General features: G+C 38.9%; 1 protein-coding gene across 1 annotated transcript in view; it reads left to right on the top strand.

Annotated features, from left to right (window-relative positions):
• The window catches only part of MAN1A1 (mannosidase alpha class 1A member 1), a 167,833-nt gene extending 157,244 nt beyond the window's left edge, over nucleotides 1-10,589 (top strand). Inside the window, exons 11-13 of the mRNA XM_032862419.1 lie at nucleotides 451-623; nucleotides 9,942-10,057; nucleotides 10,439-10,589. Coding sequence (XP_032718310.1) covers nucleotides 451-623; nucleotides 9,942-10,057; nucleotides 10,439-10,565 — 416 coding nt within the window. The 3' untranslated portion in view covers nucleotides 10,566-10,589. The remainder of the gene's footprint in view (nucleotides 1-450; nucleotides 624-9,941; nucleotides 10,058-10,438) is intronic.
• The last annotated feature ends 5,858 nt before the right edge of the window (nucleotides 10,590-16,447 follow it).

Raw genomic sequence — 16,447 nt, 5'->3', positions numbered from 1 at the left:
AAAGAAACTTAGTATTTTATAAACCGTTATTAATATTTTCAGTATCTCCATGAAATAGAGTCTGACTCCCTTCTTATAAAGCAGGAGTTTGAAGAACAAAGATTAAATAAACTTTCATGACATAATGACATAGAATTCTCAACCACTTGTTTTCCAGCTAACTAATGAGGGGTGTTGTTGTGCCTTGTACCTTCCTGGGGGACACTTGGTAAATGGTGGTTAAATGAAAGAAATAACAGATCATGGCAATGTTCTAAAAAGGACTCTCAGATGACTGTATTTTAAAAGTATATTGAATATTGTTTATTATAGGATGTTTATAACCATTCCTTACAATGATTGTTTTGGCATCTCTCTTGAATGTTGTAGAGTACTTTCTAGTTTCACTTAAGCTGTAGAACTGAGCAGCATCTAAGACAATAACCCTTTTCACCCTTGCATGCCTTTTAGATATGAAACTGGGACCAGAAGCTTTCAGGTTCGATGGCGGCGTTGAAGCCATTGCTACGAGGCAAAACGAAAAGTACTACATCCTACGACCAGAGGTGGTTGAGACTTACATGTACATGTGGCGACTGACTCATGATCCAAAGTACAGGAAATGGGCCTGGGAAGCCGTAGAGGTGATGTTTTAATTTGTTTACATTTCTTAGACATAAATGTCTCAGGAAAAAATGCTCAGTGATTTCTATAACTTTAATATATCAATTTTTCTGTGATTTTTAAATTTGGAGGGGGGTGGGTACACAGGAAGAGGGGGAGAGAGAAAATCTTAAGCAGGTTCCATGCCCGTCACAGAGCCCAGTGGGGTCGATCTCATGACCCTGATCACGAACTGAACTGAAATCAGGAGGCAGCCACTCAGCTGACTGAGCAACCCAGGCAATCCTGATTTTTGAAGCTTTAATCAGACTTTTTTCCCAATTCAAGAATGAATCTTTTCAGTTGTTCTTCTATATTCCTGGCATCAGCTTTGCTTTATGTAACAGGGATATTAACATACCTATTTTGATACTGAAGGAGATATCTAGAAAGGCATATTATAAAATTAAGTTCCCACAGCCATAGAAATAATGATCACTTAATTCCACAGTTACTGACAACGTGGGGTAATTACCCCTGCCTATTGTCTATTTCAAGAAACCGCTACATTGGTTTTTTTAATGAGTCTTTGGGTATTGAAATGAAAACAGATGCTTCCACTTAGACATTCAAGTAAATAAAAAAGTAAACTGAGGCAAACTCAAAATTGTCCGAAAAGAAGAGTCTATTCAAAAACAGCAGAGGAATAGCAGTTCAGCAAACTACAGGTGAGTTTGTTGAACATTCGAGGTAGGCTGTGTTTATGGACAGGGAATGTAAAGAAGAGAGAATTCAGTTAACGTAGTCTGTTAAAGTAAGAAACAAATGGGCACCAGCTCTGAGAATTCCCTGAGCAGGCAAAGCAATCCAGTCATACAAATAAAGTTCAACTGAGCTATTTTGTGAGACCAGCCCGACCTGGGTCATTTCTTGTTCATTCCTCTGAAAACTATAAGTAAAACTTCCCAAGTTGGTTGATATAAGGCAACCCCTGGCCAACTCCCTATCATCCCAATATTATCAGTTTTCTATAAATCTGGCATGTACGAGAAATCAGTCTCTTGGTCTTTAGGTTTTGTTTTCCTGAGAGCACATGCGAAAGATTTTCTGTTTTCTGTCTTCCAGTTCCTGTTTCATTTTAGACTGAAATTCTTTCACAGAGTAAATTAGTTACTTAGGTCTAACTTTTAGAAAGAACCCATAAAAGAACTACTTTATGCAATAATATTCGTTCACTGATCTCAGGTTTCTCTGAATATCTATAAGCTTTCTGACTATCCAATGCGCTGTTTGAATTGTCTCCATCACCCCTTAGGTCTCTTCCTAGAGAACAAGGCGTATCGTCTTCCCAAACTAATCTGGTGAACACCGTGTGCTGGTACCCAGTAGCTGCACGTTCCAGAATGTGCATCAAATAATGTTAATTTTAAGAGCTATCATTCTGGAAGGAGTTGTGTTGGAGCACTGAGGAGATAAGAACAAGCCAACACTTTAATTATACTCACTGTTACAAAATTAGCTGTCTTTAAAATGTGACCATTAGAAATAACTTCTCAGGAAATCTAAAATGAACAGATTGCCTTTGTGTGAGTTATAACTAATATCTTAGGAAGCCGTAGATGAATCTTGCTTATTACCCTCTTCGTGTAGCATGTGCCTTATCACTAGTCATTAGTCATTTTAAGTAATAACGATTCTTTAGGCCTCTTTTTGTCTTTTATTTCTTGCAAAGTTTTCTAATTATGTTTAGTCATTGGTAATTCCAGTTTCTTTAAATTTATGTTTTCTCCTCTGAAAACATGTATAAAATTTGAGGTTCATCTAAGCTTTGGTGATAGGAAATTATTTTCGTTTTCAATAGGACAGCAAAAGAATTAAGGCTAATAGTCACCTTGCAAATATCAGTTTATATTGAAAATATCAGGAATAAGGTATTTCATCAAATGTAAAACACCCTAATTGATAAGAAACACCATTATTTTGTATACCACTAAGAAAGTACTACACTACCAATTAAATTATGACATGCCAATTTTAGAGATGTTAAAATGTGAAAAATGTATGACGGAGAACTGATGCAAGAATGGAAATGAGTAAATCTCTGTGGCCTGTGGATGGGAAACTTTGGTTTGCTTGGTTCTTCAGGGGAGCGTGCTTGTTTGTGGGGTAATAAGTTGGTTTAGGGGTTAGGATTTTTGTCTTTTTGTGTACTGATTTTTGTCTTCTGTTAACTTCTAGTGTAGCATATGATGTAAGATTGTCTCCCTGTGCCCAACACAGACACCCCCGAACCCCTCCCTCACTTTTTGCCACTAGTGCTTCTGCTAGAACTTCAGGTATAGTGGGGAAGGGGGAGTACTGCGACGCTTGTATTTTTTAAACCACAAAATGCTCCACCGAGGTAGGGTGGTGGCACTCTTTTCCCTTGTGTGACATCCCCTCAGCCCTCCTTTTTTTCAACTACAGCTGCAGGACCGCTTCCCTGCATTCCCCCCTCCACCCCTCCTCAGAGCTGAGGTAGCTAAAAAGCTACCTCAGCTCTGAGCTTCTTCCTAGGCAGCTGGCTGTGGTCAGGGGAGTGGAAGAGGTTAAGTCCCCGGAGGGCAGTCCTGAACCAGTGAGGTTTTAGAGTTGATGAACAGCTAGCCCAGTCTTTCCCCTTTGCAGAATAACTCTGAGATGTGTTCTGTGTGGTTCCTCAGAGGGTTTTCAGTCGGAGGGAGCCCTCATGGCCCACAGTTGTGGGCCATGAGCTCGGTGCATTTCACAGGCTCTTCTCCCATCCCCCGTTCACTTGCTCTGCTCATTCCCCTCCTGATACCTCCTCCCTTAAAAACCTTCAGCATCTGACCTTTGTCTCATGCTCCATTTTTAGGGGAACCCAAACTAAAACACAGGAGTATATCTTCAAAATCACATAGACTAGCCTTCCACTCAAAGTCAAGACCTCCTCGTAGCATCTTTGCCAGATGGCTTTTCCTCATTAGTTCAAGGACTTTGTAGTTTTAAAAAAAGAATATACTACTGGGGCACCTGGGTGGCTCAGTTGTTAGGCATCTGCCTTCGGCTCGGGTCATGATCCCAGGGTCCTGGGATTGAGCCCTGCCTGCATCAGGCTCCCTGCCCAGCCGGGAAGCCCGCTTCTCCCTCTCCCACTCCCCTTGCTTGGGCTCCCTCTCTTGCTGTCTCTCTGTCAAATAAATAAATAAAATCTTAAAAAAAAAAAAAAAAAAAAAAGAATATACTACTAATAGAGTAATTCCATTTTTTAATGGCTGGAAGTGTTAAAAACTTACTTCTTTTGAAACCAGAATTTACAGTGTTTTGTATTCTGGAGGTCCCAGGGGAAGAAAATCCCTTCTCTCTTCTACACTTCATCTTCTCAGTTACCTGAAGACAGCACTTTCTGTCCACTGCTCCATCCTCATCCATCATTTCCCTCCCCCTCCTCGTGACACCTGTGGTCTCTCAGGGCTGAACAGTGTCACTCAGTAACCTCTCTTCTGAATGTTACTTCCCACAGCTGGTGGTCCAACTTGTTTTTTTGGTAGATTGTAAAACCCCCTGACGTACATCAAAATTGCAGTCAAATGATATTAGCAACTATATTAGTTCCTGTCAACACATCAACTTTGTTTCATCCTTGTGTTCACGCATACTTGCTATTTGTAAAATATTTGTCAGTCATCTTCCTGTCTTCTAACGAGGCATCCCTTTCCAGCATTCTTTCACTGATACACTAGATGAGCCTGCTTTCCACATCTTAGCTAAATTTCTGAATAGCAACACTGAACACAATCATAAAGTCGAACAAGATATGAAATTATGTAAGCCGGCATATAGTACTAGGAACTTCTCCACAGGTTACCAACAATCCGTTAATCACAGATGTTCACACATTCGTGAATCTACTTGGTAAAAATAACATTTACCTCATAGTTCTTTTGCATTTTCTCAGTCATGTCATGGAAACTTCATTAAATTACTCCCTATTATGTATAATACTCTGTTAAAGCTCTACTATAAATTATGCCTATGTATTCATATATGTGTTGGTAAATATAGATTATACAATGTCGATAAATGTGTATGTATGGATTATGTGATGTCTCCCCTGGTCCATAGTAGCAGATAAGCCTTATAGAGGGATTTTTTTTTCCTTCTTTTTTCACACACACATTTTTTCCTAGTCTCCTAAATCTGACCTTTGCCATATGGACATTCTGGCTCTCAGAAAGAGACTTGTCTTCCCAGTTCCTGCTTCTCCCCTCTGAGGCTTGATCCCTATTTCCAGGCTCTTTGCTATGTCTGTTTTGCTAGGTTCTATGAATGAGCTCAGGCCAAACTCAACCATTCAGCCCTCCTTTGAGCATTGTTCCCTAGAATCCACTCTTGGAAATCTCCCTGGATCAGCCATTTGTCTAACCTGTTTAACCTCAAGATACGACAATGTTTTTCTCTCCCTTCTGACTTACTGTTTAATTCATGCTGCTTGCTCTGCTCTTCCCTGCCTCCCCCTAAAGAGGTGCAGTCACTTGTGGTCTGGGTTTGTTTAGAGTTCCAGCTAACTCTAAACATTTTCCTGTTTTTCTTGTCTCTGCTATTAGCACATCCCAGCCACATATGGTCGCTAATAATGTAAACATCTACGTAAAATCGAGGTGGTCCCTATGCCTAGAGTCTGAGAGTCCCAAGAAAAAATTGCAGTAAAACGATGTCCTAATCAGACTACAGCATAAATACAGGACTGCTCCCACTGTCGAGATACTGTAAAACCAGGGCCTGTGATGGGTGCCCAGGTGGGCTGCTTATCCCCAGCTTCATATTCCTAAAGATTTAAAATTTAGATTTGACATGATGGTTTTTCACTTTCATTTTCATTTTTCAAAAGTAAAAAATAAATTAAAAAAGCATCTTTGGCATCCCTCACCCTTTTTTTTTTTTTTTTTTTCCCAAAAGCCTCAAAAAGTGGAAGTAGCTGGGCCTCTCTAAACCTCTGAAAGGTCCCTGTCACACTGCGAAGTGTGTCTTCATCTTGTTTTATTCTCACAACAACCCCTTGTTAAACAACGGGAAGCTGCCTGGGTCGGGGAACATGTGAGGCCCCAGTTAAGGAGTCTAGGGCCAGGATTCAGCCCCCTCTTCTGAGATTTTAGAATGTGTTCTGGGCAACTATGGCTCACCATGTTAGGACTAAGCAAGAAAAAGAATGAGGGTGAACTGAAGTGAGCAGAAAACGGCTGGGCATTGTCCACCCCACAAAACAATTCTTTCCCTATAATTGAAAGAAGCAGGGGCGCCTGGGTGGCTCAGTTGGTTAAGCTGCTGCCTTCGGCTGAGGTCATGATCTCAGGGTCCTGGGATCCAGCCCTGCATCGGGCTCTGCTCAGCGGGGAGTCTGCTTCCCCTCCTCTCTCTGTCTGCCTCTGCCTCCTTGTGATCTCTCCTCTCTCTTTCTGTAAAATAAATAAATAAAATCTTAAGAAAAGAAAGAAACACACAAACAAAAAAGGAGCTTATAGAAATTTCTGTGGGAGAGAGGAGTAGCCATTTACCATGCATGGTCTTCTCATTAGCGTATCACCAAAGAACTTCAAGGGAAGAAAGCAAGAAAAAGTTTTGTTGTTAAAATCTTTTTTGGAAAATGTCTGAAAGTAGGATTTAATTATGTTCCATAACAACAAACATCCATTTCTTCTAAATCCTGGTTTGGTTTTTTTTTTTATTTTTTTACAAATAATCTTTGGCCTACTCCAATGAATCCGGTATTTGACTTTTTAATCAAAAAGAACTTCTATCCAAAAAAGGAAGGAAGGAAAAAATAATAGGGCCTGGAAGTTCATTTCTGCAGGCTTCCCCCTGCTTGGTTTGTTGTCTGCAACAGAGAATATAATCAGAGCAGTTTTTAAGTTGATCTTATTTTCCCAGTGACTTTTTAAAAGTACCTAATCATGAGATATTTTCTTTATTCATGTAGCCTACAAGTTGTTAGGTTGTTACGTAAATTTTCATTCCCACACTGCCCAACCCATCTCTTTTCCAAATACTCATTATAGTCAGAGAAGTTCAGGAATGTAGGATTATTTCTCTCTAGACAGTTAAGAAGTGGAGTCATCCCATTTTCTTCCATTCCATACCAAAGAAAAGAAAAACATTTTTTAGAAATAGATATCAGCCGCATTTTTTTTTTCACCACTTTCCATTTTCTTCTTTGATATCTGTCACCAATATCACTAATTAGTACTCCACCATCACTGTTTACAAAATAAGATACTCTGGGTATCTTATCTAGTACCAGCTGTTTTTGGTCCAGTACACTTTCTCAGTTATTGGGGGGTTTTTTGTTTTTGTTTTTGTTTTTGTTTTTGTTTTATTTGACAGAGAGGCAGGCAGAGAGAGAGAGAGAGAGGAGGAAGCAGGCTGAGCAGAGAGCCTGATGCGGAGCCATACTGGGATCATGACCTGAGCCGAAGGAAGAGGCTTTAACCACTGAGCCACCCAGGTGCCCCTTTCTTGGGTTTTAATCCCAGTTGATATTAACAGTCTCTCTAGATAGGGGTTCAGTAAACTCTGTAAGAGCCAGAGGGAAGTGGGCCTAGGAATCATATGCAACTATAGGCATACCTCATTTTACTGTGTTTTGCTTTATTGTGCTGTGCACATACTGTTTTGTTGTTCCTGTTCTTTTTTTACAAATTGAAAGTTTGTGACAACCCCGTGTCAAACAAGTCTAGTCAGTGCCATTTTTCCAACAGCGTTTTGCTTGCTTCATCTCTCTGTGTCACATTTTGGTAATTCTCACAATATTTAAAACTTTTTCAATACAACTATATTTGTTATGGTGATGTGTGATCAGTGATATTTGATGTTATGGTAATTGTTATGGTGGGCCAAAACACTGCACCCTGGTAAGACAGAGAACTTGATCGATAAATGTTGTGTTCTGATGTCTCCACTGACTGGCCATTCCCTCATTTCTCTCCCTCTCCTGGTACTACCTTTCTATTTCCTGAAATACAGCAATACTGGCATTAGGCTGGTTACTAGCCCCACAGTGGCCTCTAAGTGTTCAGGTGAAAGGAAGAGTCACACATCTTTCAATTTAAATCAGAAGCTAGAAATGATGAAGTTTAGTGAGGAAAGCATGTCAAAAGCCAAGAAAGGCCAAAAAGCTAGGCCTCTTGTGCCAAACAGCCACATTGTAAGTGCAAAGGAGAAGTTCTTGAAGGAAATTAAAAGTGCTGCCTCAGTGAACACAGGAATGATAAGAAAGCAGTATGCTGATAGGGGGAACGATTAGTGGTCTGAATAGAAAATCAAACCAGCCAGAACATTCCCTTAAACCACAGCGTAACCCAGAGCAAGTCCCTGACTCTGGTCAATTTTGTGAAGGCTGAGGGAGGCAGGGAATCCGCAGAAGGAAAGATGTTGGTTTGTGAAGAGATGTTTAAGGAAAGAAGCCATCTCCATAACATCCAAGGTCAAGGTGAAGGAGCAAGTGCTGACGTAGAAGCTGTAGCAAGTTCTCCAGAAGATCTAGAGAAGATCATCAATGAAATAGCTGTACTACACAACAGATTTTCAGTATAGATGAAATGACCTTCTACTGGAAGAAGATGCCATCTAGGACTTTCATAACTGGAGAGAAGTCTATGCCTGGCTTCAAAGCTTCAAAAGACAGGCTGACTCATTTGTTAGGGGTTAATGGAGCTGGTGACTTGAAGTTGAAGGCAGTGCTCATTTATCATTTCAAAAATCCTAGGGGCTCTAAGAATTATGCTAAATCTACTCTGCCTGTGCTCTATAAATGGAACAACAAAGCCTGGGTAACAGCTCACGTGTTGATGGTATGGTTTCCTGAATATTTTAAGCCTGCATTTGAGACCTACTGCTCAGAAAAAAAAAAATTTCCTTTCAAAATATGACTGCTCATTGACAGTGTACCCCGTCACCTGAGAGCTGTGATGGAGATGGACAATGAGATGAATGTTTTCATGCCTGCTAACAGAGCATCCATGCTGCAGCCCACCAGTCAAGGAGCATTTTGACTTTAAGCATTTAGGAAATACATTTTGTAAGGCTATAGTTGCCATACATAGTGATTCCTCTGATGAATCTGGGCAAAGTCCATTGAAAACCTTGTGGTATTCAGTGGTGGTAGAACCACCATTTTAGAGGCCATCAAGAGCATTCATCATTTATAGAAGAGGTCAAAATATCAACATTAACAGGGCTTTGAAAGAAGCTGATACCTACCCTCACAGATGACTTTGAGGAGTTCAAGACTTCAGAGGAGGAAGTAACTGCAGATGTGATGGAAATAACAAGAGAACTAAAATTAAAAGATGTGACTGAATTGCCAAATCTCATGATAAAACTTAAAACAGATGGTGAATTGCTTTTTCTGGATGAGCAAAGAATGGTTTCTTGAGATGGACTCTACTCCTTGTGAAAATGCTATGAAGATTGTTGAAATGACCACCGAGAATTTGAGTATTGCATAAACTTAGTTGAGAGAGCAGCCGCAAGTTTGAGAGGATTGACTCCAATTTTCAAAGAGGTGCTACCATGGGTAAAGTGCAGCATTGTGTGCTGCAGAGAAATCATTTGTTAAAGAAACTGTCAACTGCTGTGGCACTGAGAAACCAAAATATTCACCTGCCTCACTTTATCACGATATTCACTTATTGTAGTGGACTGGAACCAAAACCACAATGTCCCCAAGGTTTACCTGTAGTCAACTCTGCCGTTGTAATGAAATAGGAGCCACAGACAGTATGTAAACAAATGAGCATGGCCATGGTTCAGTTAACATTTTATTTACAAAATGAACAGCAGATTGGTTTTAGCCTGTCATCCCTAGTTTGATAAACCCTGCTCTAGACCACAGAAGGAAATGATTAAAAAAAAAAAATCACTGAAAAATTATTTCATAATTAAATGTAGAAGTGTTTCTAATTAGATGAGATATATTATCTGTATAGTCTTTAACTTTCCGTCCTTTATTTTTTTTTAAGATTTTATTTATTTATTTGAGAGAGAGGTGGGAGAGCACAGAAGGAGAAACAGCCTCCCGGCTGAGCAGGGAGCCCAATGTGGGACTCGATCCCAGGACCCTGGGATCATGACCTGAGGCAAAGGAGACACAACCAACTGAGCCCCCCAGGCAGCCTCACTTTTCATACTTTATATTCATTTGCATTTTGTGGGGTTTTTTTTAATTTTTGCCTAAAACTCTTCTACATGTATCATTCAACTTGAATCCTTCTTTTTATTTCAATTTGGCAGTTTCATGATAAAAATTGGTGACAAGCAATGTACTGAAATGTGTCCCCCCCCCCCCCTTCCTTGTAACGTAGGCCCTGGAAAATCACTGCCGAGTGAACGGAGGCTATTCAGGCCTCAGGGATGTTTACCAGAGACACGAGAGTTACGATGACGTGCAGCAGAGTTTCTTCCTGGCAGAGACACTAAAGTAAGTGAAACAGCTTCCAAAAGTATGTGGCTGGGGTACCTGGTCAGATCTTTGCAGTTGCCTTTATCAGGAGCACATTCAAATAATAGCAAGTCTGACTGCTTCCAAAGGTCTCTCTCCATGCGTGGCAATGACTGTGCCTGTGTTCCCAGTCAGTGTATGTCTGATGCCTGGGGACTGCTCAGTTGGTTTTCCTATACTAACACCCAAGCACAGGGCAGCTTCTTCATTCCACAGTAGTGACTGTATCGCCTCAGGGTTTTGCAATACTTGACGGCTGTCCGTGATTCTCCATAAGATGAGTGGAGACATGGCTGTGTCTTTATGCTGTCACTGCCTGACAGTCTCTTGGGCCTCATATACGCATGTTTCTCTCTCCAGATACCTGTACTTAATATTTTCGGATGACGATCTCCTTCCGCTGGAACACTGGATCTTCAATACCGAGGCACATCTTCTCCCTATACTCTGTACGAATAAAAAGGAAGTCGAAGTCAATGAAAAATAAAAAGACATTTTATATTTTACTCTGCTCCATTCCCTTCACTGCATACCTTAATAATTCCTTTTCTGGTATTCAGGCACATGATTAATTTTTATCAATAAGTCTGTGATTATTCTAAGTTCTAAAATTGTTTTGCAGTCTTTTATGTTTATTATCATAGGCATAGATGGTCCTAAATTCCTTATCATAGCCTTTATTATTCAGTCAGTGGATCACAGGTTTTTACTTTTTCTTAAGTAATCTCTGGAGTTCATGAAGGTACATCATTTTTATTACACTGAATAGAATGGTATACCAGTGACCTCTTAATTACAATTTCGATTTGACTGCAAAACTTTTTCCTCCTCTATGAGGAGATGACGTCTGCTTTAAGCTGTAATGTTTTGCCATGTTGCAAAAAGCCATAATAATAAATTAAATATTAAAAAAGCTTTTTCCTTTTCAATTTTATGTTAATCTGGTTTGTCTATCCACCAGAGACAGATCTTATAACTGTGACAGACAGCCTCTTTATGCGGGTCTATCATTATTTGATAGAATGTCTTCTAAAATACTTCACTCACATTGTAATTCAAATTAGAATGTCATCTCAAAGGATCATCTCATGTTGACCTCATTTCATTGGAACCACAGTATATTTTTGTTGGTTAATTATATTAGTGTTTCCTAATTTGTGAATTAGCTCTCAAATTTTACTTTACATGCCCTGTGTCATTTCTGGATCATGTCCTGGTTAATTTCTTCCATCCCCTACCACACGAATGGAGCTTTCAAGTTTTGCAGAGCTCTGCTATTACTGAATTATATTTTTGAAAGAAAACAATATAACTTTTAATGTGTTTGCTTTTGCTTTTAACTGAGCATATAAAGAAATTCAGTCTCTCTAAAGAAAGGGTGAGTATTTAACATGGTTTTTAGTTTGTATTTTGTCTTTAGGTTTCTTTCATGTTCTCAAAAAAAGCATTACCTTTGGTTCAGATTTTTTTCCAGATTTGAAAAGGGCCCTTTCTCAAATGTGATAAATTATTTCATTTCAGTTTGTGAAAGCAGAACTTAACTCTGAAAGAAGCTTTGTTAATGTGCCTATTCATGGTCAATTGAAGAAAAGCTAATAAACTTTTAGGCTAAATAAGAATATAGTACATTTTATCTGGTCAAATTCAATTCAGAGATCCCAGCTTAAAAGCAATATATAAGAATAGACATTCCTAATCCCCCAGTCATATAGCCAACCAAATAATTACATGATTCTTCATTAAGAATAAGCATTACTTTGAGATATGAGTGGCTTTCCCAAGAATACATTTGGTGGCACCTTGTCCTTTCTCATTGTATTAGTTCATATTCCATATATATACATATGGAATAGATATATATGGAATAATATATATACATATGGAATATTCCTAGAAAGGGCTAATGTGATGATTCATATACTAAGGAACAGAGACTTTGAGCACCTGCATTTTCAACCTAGATTGGCCAGATAGCTCAGTGCAGACCCGTGAATTAGGCTGAAGCATGTGAAATCGCTGTACTTGTAGTTGAGATATAGTCCCATATCAGCAATTTCATATGCTTCAACATAATGTTTTTTAATTATTTTCTTAGATCCCATTAGACTCAATTGTCTTTAGCTGTTTCAGCTTTTGAAAGTGTTTCAAAAGATTTTTTTTGTCTGAAAGGACCACCTGTGTGACCTGCTCTTTTTTCACCACTGTACATTGGTTTACGTCAAAGAATAAATGAATAAAATTGTAAATGAAAAAGATCATTTAGTGCATCATTATTGTCCACATTAATGAGTTCTTATGACCCAGAATAACTCCTTCCACTCATATCTTCAGCTCACCTTATGATATGAATGGATAGTTGAGAGTCCTTTTTTCCCCAGGACTTAAAAGCAACGTGTGCAACATGTTGCAAAAACATGTTGCAAAAATTGATTATATGTATTTAAATGATAATTTTCACATGAATGTCCTTGGACTAGCAATTTAAAATCCTTTTTCTTTGATGTTCAATTTGATTTGAAAGAGCACAAAGCTGATACGTGTTTCTGTAGCAGATAGGATATTAAAATCAGGTCATATGTACGCACTGCACTATAATGTAACTTTTGTATCCTGATATAAATAGGCAAGATGATTGTACTACATTTTGCTCTGCCAGTGGCAAGAACAAAGATTTTCAATTCTAAAACATGGATTTTTTAACCTAGGCCCCAAAACACCAAAAATGTAAACGAGATTATTATGGTGATGTAATTTAATTAGTTATATTTTCTGTTAATTATTTTAAACAACTGAAGTCCTTAGGTAGGCAATGTCTTTCATTTTCAGCAAAACTGTGCAGTTAAGTTTACATATGTATTCACATCCTGAAAGGAGGATAATTAAAATAGCACTTAAGTTTGTGTTTCTGCGTATGTTTTTGGTATACTGTGCACACTTAATATTACATATATAAGTTGTATGAAATTTATAGAACAATGATGTTTGTCATGACTCCTTCATATGTAGTACCCATTCTTTTCATTGATTGTTTTTAATTTGTACATAAGCATATTCTGTCATTTCTGACTTTATATAAATCTCTAATGTTATAGAAAACATAATAGATTGACACATAATTTTTAAAAACTATATTTGTAAAATTTCTCTATTGTGAATAAAGCCTTTTAATATAGCTCCTCATTTGTTCTGTTTTTCTCCTTTCAAGTAAGCGTATGTATATGTGGGGGGAATACATACAATTGCAAATTGAAATAATAGTGATTATTATTAATCCTAATAGTGAATCATCCAGAGAATCTTGACAAAGAAACTTTTCTTATTAAAAACTTTAAATTGCAAAAAAAATTTGCAGATGCATTTTTGATTAATCCAGTATCTTTTTTTTTTAAAGAATTTATTTATTTGACAGAGAGAGATCATAAGTAGGCAGAGAGGCAGGCAGAGAGAGGGAAGCAGGCTCCCTGCTGAGCAGAGAGCCTGATGTGGGACTCGATCCCAGAATCCTGAGATCATGACCTGAGCCGAAGGCAGAGGCTTAAACCACTGAGCCACCCAGGTGCCCTGATTAATCCAGTATCTTATGAAGACTACCACACAGGGGTACTTGGGTGGCTCTGTTGGTTAAGCGCCCTACTCTTGGTTTTGGCTCAGGTCATGATCTCAGAATCCTGGGATCAAGACCTGGGTCTGGCTCCATGCTGAATGGGCAGTCTGCTGGAGACTCTCTCTCTCCCTCTCCTTCTGCCTCTCCACCACACTCTCTCTCAAATAAATAAATAAATTTGTAAAAAAAAAAAAAAAAAAAAAAAATCCCAATACATGTTCAGCACCAGGGCATGTAGGGTAGAGGTGGGGAGTTGATGGCAGAAATAGCATAAACTATGATCCTTGTTCTTAAGTTTACAATCCAGTCAAGGAGATCAGACTCAGTCAACCACCAAAACAAAGTGTTTAGTTACCAGTTGAATTCTGCTATAGAAGTCCAGGGGAGCAGGCGGTGAGTAGGATTCTGATATTCAAAGGAGCTTAGAAAGGAAAGAAAGCTTCAGCTATGTGACAGCCTCCAATATTTTTGAAAAAGCCTAGGTTTTTCAAATTCAAGTTGGGACTTTTTAGAATGTTTCAGACCTTCTGGTTGCTGTTTTCTCTGCCTAGAAATCTTTCCCCAATGTTTTTTTGTTTTTAATTTTTTTAAATTGAAGTATAGTTAACAAAATATGACATTAGTTTCAGGTGTATAACATAGTGGTTGGACAAGTCTGTACATCATACTATGCTCACCACAACTGTGGCCCGCATCCATCATCATATAACATTATTATAGTACCACTGACTGACCATATTCCCAAGGCTGTACCTTTCATTCCCCTCCTTTTCCCCCATCCCTCTACCCTCCTCCACCTGGCAACCGCCTGTTTATTCTGTGTTTTTTGGTCTGTTCCTGCTCTGGTTCTTTTTTCATTTGTTTTATTTTTTGGATTCCACATATAAGTGAAATGATATGGTATTTGTCTTTATCTGTCTTACTTCGTTTAGCAAAATACCCCTAGGTCCATCTCTTTCCTCAGTGTTTTTTGTGCCACATTCCTCACTTCATTCAGGTCTCTGCCCAGTTATCACCTTATCAGAGGGACTTCCTTGACAAATTAATACAAAATTCCCCATCACATTTCGTCCCTTCCTCTATTTTATTTTCTTCTCAGCATTTAAGAGCTCACCCTTGAAAACTGGTCTCGGGCTCTTTCTCAAGGTGTGGGTTACATATTTATTCCTGATTTGCTTATCATCTGACTAGCCCCTTAATGTAAGGGGTTAACCCCCGTTAGAACAGAAAGTTACTTTGTTTGGCTTTCCTCACCACACAGCCCATCTCCAGTGTCTCAATTAGCATTTAGCACTTGGTGACACAGTGAAATGCCTGGTGAACAGGTGACAATGAATGAATGGACCATATATTCATAAGTTTGGTGAAGGCTATTTGCAAATGTTTTTTAATAAGCAGTAAATTTTTAAAAATATTAGGTATACCAATATTACATAACACATTTATTGTTTTAATTTTTTTTAATTAATATATAATGTATTATTTGCTTCAGGGGTATTGGTCTCTGAATCATCAGTCTTACACAATTCATAGCACTCACCATAGCACATACCCTCCCCAATGTCCATAACCCAACCACCCTATCCATCCCCTCCAAACCCCAAGCAACCCTCAGCTTGTTTCCTGAGATTAAGAGGCTCTTATGGTTCGTCTCCCTCCCGATCCCATCTTGTTTCATTTTTCCCTCCCTTTCCCCATAACCCCCCTCCCTGCCCCTCAAATTCCTCATATCAGAGAGATCATATGATAATTATGTTTCTCTGATTGACTTATTTCGCTTAGCATAATGCTCTCTAGTTCCATCCACATTGTTGCAAATGGCAAGATTTCAGGGGTTTTTGATGGCTGCATAGTATTCCTTTGTGTGTGTGTGTGTGTGTGTATGTGTGTGTGTATCACATCATCTTTATCCTTTCATCTGTTGATGGACATCTAGGCTCTTCACATACTTTGGCTATTGTGAACATTGCTGCTACGAACTTTTGGGTGCATGTGCCCCGTAGGATCACTGCATTTGATCTTTAGGGTAAATACCCAGTACTGCAATTCTTGGGTCATAGGGTAGATCTATTTTCAAGTTTTTGAGGAACCTCCATACCGTTTTCCAAAGTGACTGTACCAGCTAGCCTTCTCACCAACATTATAGGAGGGTTCCCCTTTCTTCGCATCCTCTCCAACATCTGTCGTTTCCTGCCTTGTTAATTTTAGCCATTCTGACTGGTGTGAAGTGGTATCTTATTGTGGTTTTGTTTCATATTTCCCTGATGCTGAGGGATGTTGAGTACTTTTTCATGTGTCTGTTGGCCATTTGGATGTCTTCTTTACAGAAATGTCTGTTCATGTCTTCTGCCCATTTCTTGATTGGATTATTTGTTCTTTGGGTGTTGAGTTTGGTAAGTTCTTTATAGATTTTGGATAGTAGCCCTTTATCTGATATGTCCTTTGCAAATATCTTCTCCCATTCTGTCAGTTGTCTTTTGGTTTTGTTGACTGTCACCTTTGCTGTGCAAAAGCTTTTGATCTTGATGAAGTCCCAATAGTTCATTTTTGCCCTTGCTTCCCTTGCCTTTGGCGATATTTCTAGGAAGAAGTTGCTGTGGCTGAGGTTGAAGAGGTTGCTGCCTGTGTTCTCCTCAAGGATTTTGATGGATTCCTTTCTCACATTGAGGTCCTTCATCCATTTTGAGTCTATTTTTTGTGAGTGGTATAAGGAAATGGTCCAGTTTCACTCTTCTGCATATGGTTGTCCAATTTTCCCAACACCA

The sequence above is a fragment of the Lontra canadensis genome, unplaced genomic scaffold, assembly GCF_010015895.1.
Source record: "Lontra canadensis isolate GAN:19392208 unplaced genomic scaffold, GSC_riverotter_1.0 scaffold23, whole genome shotgun sequence".
NCBI classification, from domain to species: domain Eukaryota; kingdom Metazoa; phylum Chordata; class Mammalia; order Carnivora; family Mustelidae; genus Lontra; species Lontra canadensis.
This window is presented reverse-complemented; position numbering and strand designations above follow the sequence as displayed.